General features: G+C 40.7%; 1 protein-coding gene across 3 annotated transcripts in view; it reads left to right on the forward strand.

The window, feature by feature from the left end:
• LOC110209191 (phosphatidylcholine translocator ABCB4) overlaps window positions 1–8,594 on the forward strand; it is a 112,815-nt gene that overhangs the window by 38,451 nt on the left and 65,770 nt on the right. For all 3 annotated transcript variants that reach the window (XM_020987482.2, XM_020987487.2, XM_020987483.2), the window contains exons 8-9: window positions 3,992–4,116; window positions 7,212–7,383. In XM_020987482.2, the coding sequence (XP_020843141.1) occupies window positions 3,992–4,116; window positions 7,212–7,383 (297 nt within the window). The remainder of the gene's footprint in view (window positions 1–3,991; window positions 4,117–7,211; window positions 7,384–8,594) is intronic.

Here is an 8,594-nt window from a genome sequence, read left to right on the forward strand (position 1 = left end):
TCTCCTCCCCTCTTGTCCCCTCCCCTTTCCCTACCATGTCTTACCTGAGGGTGTTCTGCCCAAAGGAAATTTTGATGGCTGAAACCTACCTAGTTAATGTGGGGTTTACTGGCTAGATTTCTTGCTCAAAGACCAAGCCTTAAACCCAAATCATTCTGGAGCCCTGCCCAAGTACCACTTAATGGTTATTTTTTGGGCCCTCCAGGCTCAGAGTGAATGTCAATAGTAACTGCTTCTCTTTTGGCCAGCAACCCTCAAGGTCTTCCTCTCCAAGTTTGATTTTTTTTTTTAAAAGGGGCCATCATTTCATTCACTTCTTAATGATGCCTGTGGGCAGTTATCTCACTCAAAGTGAGAACTTGAAAAGACCTTAGCTTAAAAGGGCCAAGTTCTCCCACTGCATCCTGGGCCATCTCCAGTCATCCCAATAAATACATGGCCACTGAACCCAGATGGCTCTGGAGGAGAAAGTAAGACTGCTGAGCTTGCAAAGCCCTCCCTCATTCAAATAAAATTCAATTGCAAGTTATGTCATCATCTATCCTTTATATCGTGGTCCTCTTCAAAAACAAAGGACAACCCACAACCCTGGGAGATAGGTGCTATTATTATCCCCATTTTACAGTTGAGGAAACTGGGGCAAACAGAGGTTAAGTGATTTGCCCAGGGTCACACAGCTAGTAATCATCTGATACTGGATTTGAATTCAGGCCTTCTTGACTGCAGGACCCTTCACCATCTAGCTGCCCCTAGCTCCTAGGGCCTAGGATAAGGCCTATAGTACCAAAATCACAAGGTTGTTTTAAGGAATAAGTAAGATAGTAATCACTTGGAAACATGTGATGGAGGGTCCCTGGTCCCTCACTCAATTTCAGAGCAAGAGTAGATATCCTCTGACTGCTTTCTGTCAGCTACAAGAATCTCTTAATTCTGTAGATCCAGAATGCCATGGATATACTCAGCTCCTCAGATCTCTCCCACCTGTTGACCTCATACAACTCTAAGCTCTGGAGAGTAGAGGAGGGGAGATACCCTTCTCCTACTGCCCCCCCCACTGCCCCCCCCATCTGGGTCCACAAGCTGTGAACTCATGCTCTCCCAGACAAGACTTTGTCTAGGATGGGATTGCTTCCTGTTTTGTTTTTGGTTTTGTATTTTTTTAGGAAAGAAGACATAATCAGGAGAAGACAGCCCCATCCTAGACACAGGCTTGACTAGGGGACCATGAGCTCTCAGCTTGTGGGGAGGGTGGCAGAGAGGAGGAGAGAGGGAAGAAGAAGGAAAGGGCAACTCCGCCCCCCCCCAGCCCACTCTTCAGGGCAGAGAAAGTTGCGTGAGTCTAGTAGGAGGAAGAGGCCTGAGGAGCAGAGATTCTAACTTTAGAATATTCTGGAATTCTGGGCTTAGCAGCTAGTTGAAAGAATGGGTCTTCTTAGCTGATAGGAAGCAGTCAAAAGATATGTGTTCCAACTCTGAAGTGAGGAGAGGGAGAGCACCTCCATCAAAACTGGGGGTCTGGGAGCTACTTACATAAAGTGCTTTGCAAGCCCTATGCCACAATATAAATGTCTGCTGCTATTGACAGCTCATATATACCTTTTTATGAAACCATATCTAGATGGTGCTAGATTTACCCTATTTCAAAATGTTACAAGTCTTCTCTAATAAAGAGGCAGTTTTTCTTCCAGATTAGAATTTCTTAAAATAAATTTTCATCCATTCAATTTAACTTATATTTATGGTATTGTCCCACTATGCCTTGGTAAATGATCAAGAGAAGGAGCAAATCCTTTAACTGTGTCAAATGATACCATTAAAATTTTTTTACTATAATTTCCCCTATTTGTGTAAATGTACTTTAAATATAAATAATTACAACTAGATATTATAATTTTACTTTGAAATAAAAATTTTCATCATACTATCAATAATATGTACAAACACATCATATCAATTAATGCAGCTTGGTCCTTTGAGGTATTCTTAAATTCCTATTGTTAATAAATTGTTTAATTGATTTTAACTAAGCCAGTCATGGAAACATTTTTGGTTTTGTTTTTGGTATAAATGCTCATCATTCATTTTGGTACTTGGCAAATCATCCAATATAATTAAATAAAAATTCTTATAAAATTTTTATTATATGTTCTTAGCACCTGTGACAATTTAATAATTCAGTTCAATGTTATTCAGTACCACTATGGACTAGACATTCTTCTGGGTACTAGAAGTACGAACACAAAAAAGAAGTCCTTGTCCTCAAAGAGCTTGCATTCTGTTTGGGAGTAGGGGATGTGATCAAGGTATTCACACACCCCTGAGTAAAGTGTTCACAGAAAAGTAAAGACAATGTTTCTTTGTAGGGTTTAGTTTTTTGTTTTTGTTTTTGTTTTGGACTGGCTCTGTGTTGTGTTTTTCTTTTTGGTGTAGGGAGTTCCGAGTGAGTAAGGCCCTTCACCAAAGCACATCTGCACCTACTCCGTGGTTTGTAGTCTTAGGTAATTGGGACACTGAGGGGTTAAATGACCTGCCCCTAGTCACTGAGCCAGTATATGTCACTGGTGGGACTTGAACTCAGGCCTTCTGGACTTTGAGGCCAACTTTTCATCCACCATACCTCCCAGATGTCTCCCAAATACAGCACCTATATTAAATGAACACTCATTTTGTTTTTACAAAGGAGAGCTGACATTTGGGGGGAAAGGATTTTAGAATGATATAATAAATGCCATTTTGCCCAGCAATAAATTAATACGTAAGCTGGTTACATTGATAAAGTGACTGCAGACTCTACAGCCAATTCTTAATATTCCTGGGGCTGACAATCCATCTTGTAAACTATGCTTCTTATTCTGTCTCTCCTCCTCCCTCCTACTGCCTGCTTTTTGGGCATTGCGTTGCCAGAAAGAAGCGAAGTCGATTATTGAGTTTTACTTTCCTAGGTTAGCAATTTTTATCATTGTTATATGTAATAAAGGAAAAAAGAGGTAAAATGAGTTATTGAGTCCTGGGGGATGGTGGGGAATGCTAGGAAAATTTTGATAGGAGAAAAAGAGAAATTCTTAGCAAAAGATAATCTGTGAAGATAATTTTTTTTATAGTTCTTCTGGAAAACTATCACTAGTGTGAGGTCCACTACTTTTTTTCTTTTGCTTTTTGGTGACGCAGTTGGAATTAAGTGACGTGCCTAGGGTCACACAGCTAGTGTCTGAGGCCGAATTTCATAGCTTCATCGATTGCTCCATCTAACTGCCTGGAGGCCCACTACTTTTCCCTGGGCTGTTAGAGCTGAGGCCACCTTTGTAAAATCATCAGATCTGACAACTCTGTGCCTGTCCCCTTCAATTGTTTCTAAACACACTCTGACAAGACTATAATCACAATGGGACACTTGGTAGCGTGGTCTCATGTGGACCCGCTTGGACACTTCTCCCGCTCCAAGTTAATTCTGAGGCAGCAAAATAAGATTTCATCAAGGATTCTAACCCATATCTTCTGATTCCAAAATCCGTCCCTTTTCCTCCTGTGTCCCACTGGCTCTTCAGTAAGTCCAGTAGGTCAGGACCTTCTTTCTGTACAGATTGAAAGGATGGAGGGGGAAGAATGAGGAAGATGCAGAGGTGTCTGGAATGATATCCCAGTTGTTAGTATACTGGACCGTGCATCAGCAGCTGTCTAAAACATAACAAAAACATTCACTGGCTTGGTCTAATGCTTCTGGATGAGAAACCCTTATCAATCTTTCTTTAATTATCAATTCTGGAAAAAAAACACACACACACTACACTAAATCTTTTTTTATTCTCTTATCAAAGGCCTAACCCATTTCTAACCCACTCCTAGGTTCCTCTCTCCTGATCTGCCCAAGAAGCACTGGGGTGATGATCAGACGAAGAGAAGGAGGAAGTTAACTTCAGTGAATGAAAATATCTCTTCAATTTTCCCTAAATTCAAATAAGATGAATGTGCTTGGGTTTTATTGTCATTCCAGATACTGTCTGCATTTAGTGACAAAGAATTAGCAGCCTATGCTAAGGCTGGCGCAGTGGCAGAGGAGGCACTGTCTGCCATCAAGACTGTGATAGCCTTCGGGGGACAGGACAAAGAACTGGAAAGGTCAGGATTTTCTTTGTGCCCTCTAATGAGATGAATTTGGTGGGTCTTTTTATTTTGGCCGGAGTTGGGGGGTAGGTGTGGCTCGAGCAGGTTATTTTTAATAGTAATCTTTTCTCCCCATTTTACAGTTGAGGAAACTGAGGTAGACAGAGGTTAGATGATTTTCCCAGGGTCACACAGCTAGTAAGTATCTAAAACCAGATTTGAACCCAAGTCTTCTTAATTGCAGACCCAGCATTTTATCTATTGTACCACACTGAGAAAACCCAATCAGCTAAAACCTAGACATTCATAACAGTGTAGCATAATGGAAAGCGTTATTAGATTTGAAGTCAGAGGACCTCGGTTCAAATCCTAGCTCCTCTATTACTGTATGATTACTACTGGGCCTCAGTTTCCTCATCTGCAAAGTGGCAGGGTTGGACTATATCTTCTCTAAAGCCCCTTCCAGATCTAAAGTCATATTTTCATGACGTTTGAAGGCTTATCAAGCACAATTTTCCTGACAGCTCCCTTGGGAACCAGATAGTACAAAGCATCATTGCATTTTACAGAAAAGAAACCTAACTCTCAGATAAGCGTCAGTGACTTGCACAGGGTCACACAGTTATTAGAGCCAGGATTAAAACCCAGGGCTCCCAATCCCAACTCTCTCTCATCTAAACTGGGGGTAGGGGCACAGTGGGGTGATTCATGCTGCAAAAAGACTCTTTGCTTTACAGAAGAAATGAGTCCAGGGTTCCTTTAAAATAGTAAGCACAGCCTAATGTGTTTAAAATGTGATTCAGTTTTTAAAAATTCAAGTTGCAGAAGTGTGGGTCTTTTCATACTGTCTCATCGGTGAATCATTAAAAACTCTGTGGGGATTTTCCAGTACTGATACAAAGATCCCTGATTTCCTCTCATTTCCCTTTCTGGCAGTCCCCTACAACGTGTTCAGAAAAGCATCAGAACTGGCCATCTATACAGGCTGTGGATTGTTTCAGAAATTCTCTACCCAGACCTTTCAGACTGCTCCCCGCATTTAAATTGGGCGTCTCAGCAGGGGAATTTAAAGAAAGGACTTTCTTTTATAACTTCACAGTGTGTCAGGGAACCTTCCAGAGGCAAGAGGAAATTACACTGAAAATCTGAAATCTCTTGGCTATCACAGGCTGGCTGAAGGATGCATAAAAGATAAAAGATGCATCCTACTGTCCATGTAAATCTTCATTTCCATTTTCCTTTCCTTTCTTCCTATTCCTTAACATCTTTTCCCCTCACACCTTCACTATTCTCTAACCTCTGTTTTGTTTTGTTTTTCTTTTTTCTTTGTTTTCCTTTTGCTGCTGCTTCCCTGAGCACAATATTCTCCTCAGACTACTCTGACTCTCTTTTGGACCACATGAGGTCAGGGTAGTCACTGCTGCCTCCTTTAGTCCTGGTAAGCAAGTAGCCAAAGTGAATGCAATAATGGAACATCCATCCCTCAGGTTGGGATGCTTACGCAGGCTGTCTGCTGATATTAGATCTTACTGGAAGTGCTGATAAGCACAGCAGCAGATGCAGAGTGAAGCTTAAGTTACTGGACCATCCTTACCCTTGTGAGATCCCAGCTCAGCATCTTAAGCAGAGAAGGCCAGACTGTAGGGACTACATTAACGTGTTGCATATGGGTAGAAAGCCAGCCTTGGGGGTCAGAGAGATTTGGGTTCAAATTTTGATTCTGACACATTCTGCCATGTGAACCTGAGCATCACTCAACCTCTCGTTGTCCCAGGCGACTTTCTAAGACTGTACAATGTGAGGTGTATTAACGTGTTTCCTATGGAAGAATTACAAGCTGCTCTGTTCTGTTCAAATTGGTCTTATTTCAATGAAAGGTCAAGAAAAGTATCTTCATAGGATAAAGAATAGGGGTGATGATGGGATTTTGGAGCCAGGAAAGACCTGAGTGACCACCCAACATTGGAGTGTAAGCTCTTTGAGCAGGGACTGCTTAGTATTTGTTTTTTGTATCCCCAGCTGAATTCATGGCACATGCAGGGACTTAATTCTCAATAATTGAGTGAATGAATCTAGTCCAGTCCTTTTATTTTACAACTGAAGAAACTGAGGGCCAGAAAGAATCAGTGGTCAATCTAGATCAAGGACACTGGTCCCTTGTTTCCTTCTTCACTCCAAAGTTCTTTCCACTACTACAAAACTGTGTATGTCAAATATTTTAAATCCCGATGATCTACATTATAGTTTTATCTTGACACCTTAGGCTCAGTTATTATTTGCTAATTGTGGAATTAGTACACAGTCCGTCCAGATTCATTATAGCAGTATTTGAGTATCAATCACTTTCTCTATCTGTGATTGTAAGTGGGTGTTTTTCTCCTCTTGTCTGCCTTGTCCCTTCAAATGATCAAGTGTTCCAGATTTTTCGAAATTTAACTCTAGTCATAGGACATACAAAACTTTCCTCCCCATCTCCCAAACTGAAGAATACAATACACCTCCATTTGTTGATCCAGTGGTTGTAAATTTAAAAAAAAAAGAGTCCTCCTTCTCAGTCATTCCCGCAGGGATTTTGAATGTACTATCCATTCTTATGATTATCTTGTCATGTCTAGCACAGAGATAATACAGTAATATTGAAAAGGCTTTTTATGTGGAGTGAAGATTCCTCCTTGCTGCAGGAAGAAACTGGGCTGTTATGTCTTTAACTATTTGAGGTTGCAAAATCACATTAGGATTTCAGGGCCTGAAATCTCACCTGCCTTTACCTCATCCCTACATTATGATAAACTCATCCCCTAAAAGCAGTGGTCTGAATAGAGGAGTAAAGAACACTTGAGCCCATTTGTCAGAAGACAGTTTCTGGATGAGCCACAGGAATAGTGTTCTGTACTGTTAGGGGCCAAGAGAGGTGGGCCTGGGCTGGTACAGAGCATTCATTCTGATCCTGGGTCATCCCAAGTTTGAACAGTTCATTAATCGGGACTATTATGAGACTGCCATGGTGATTTGGATCCTCAGACCTTCAGGCTTCTTAGATCTGATGATGATTCAGAATGCACATTCTCATTTCTATTCTAATTTTTTCTTCCTTCTTCAATTTCTATTAGGTATCAGCTACATTTAGAAAATGCCAAAAAGATTGGAATAAAGAAAGCTATTTCAGCAAATATTTCTATGGGCATTGCCTTCCTGCTAATATATGCATCCTATGCACTAGCTTTCTGGTATGGATCTACTCTAGTCATATCCAAGGAATATACTATTGGAAATGCACTTACAGTAAGTAGATATCCATGAAATATCCATGAAGAATCTGGGAATATTAGTTATTTATCCCCCTACTTATCTTTACTTCCCCTTCCATGAATCTTTTGTTTCTTTCTCCTTGCCCTCTGATCCTCTGTCATTAAGGTTTTAATTTCTACCATTACATAGGCCATTTTTTTTTCCTCTCTCATATTTGGTGACTGATAGCTCCCATAGCCCCAGCTAGCCATATTGCAAATGTGTGCCACTGGACGTAACAGGGACCTTCGCAAGAGTGAATGATTTCAGTAGAGAGGTACATGTTCCAAGCACCATCAAATGTGGTCACTGGGTAAGATGGTTTTGCCTAACTATTTTACTTTTGTTACAGAGGCAGCCTCATTAGATGGGGTGTAGGGAAATAAATTTGGAAATGTCTGTGCTATAAAATAAAAGGCATCAAGAAGACTTATTATTAATTAAATCAGGACAAGTCATTATTCTTTTAGTACCTAACATGACATCTTGCAGAGTAGATTCTCAGTAAATATTTATTGAATGAATGAATAACACATAACTCCAAGCACTTACCTTACTGATGGTAGATTAGAAGCAAGACTGTCCACAAGATTTACAGCTTCAATTAGACAGGAGATATGATCCAAATTTTGTTGGGAGCAGACACACTGGGGGCAACACTGACGGGTAATGGACAGAGGGCTGGTAGCAAGCTTATATAATAAACCTTTACTGTTTTGTGTACAGTTCTTTTTCAGTTCTCCTTTGTATTTAGAAAGGCCTGATTTATTTAGTGTTTAAGTTTAAAAATTAAATTAAATTCTTAGAAAAGGAACAGAGGACTGGACTAGCAGTTGATGAGATGGGCACTATTGGAAATGAAGTCATTTAAGAAGGGGATGGCTAGAGCCGGTTTCTAAATCTAATCATCAATAGAGGGCTGGATTTGGGCTGAAGTAGGGAGGAAGGTGTAACCCGTCAGATTAGAGAAGAGATCACTGAAAGGAAATGAATAGTAGGACCTGCTGGAGCTGTGGTCAAGCCTAGGAAATCATTTAAGAGTAAGTGAGATAGGAAGTGGAATCAGCTCAGAGGAATCCAACGTGACAAACCCGTGGAAGTTTGCTGCCAAATTCTGGTTTTTAATGTCTCTGCCTTAGGGCTGATCTTTAGGTACTGTGGGACAGGAGAACAGTGCCTAGATCACCTGGAGCAGCGTCTTCATC

This window comes from Phascolarctos cinereus, unplaced genomic scaffold (genome assembly GCF_003287225.1).
Source record: "Phascolarctos cinereus isolate Bilbo 61053 unplaced genomic scaffold, phaCin_HiC Scaffold_1;HRSCAF=81, whole genome shotgun sequence".
NCBI classification, from domain to species: Eukaryota; Metazoa; Chordata; class Mammalia; order Diprotodontia; family Phascolarctidae; genus Phascolarctos; species Phascolarctos cinereus.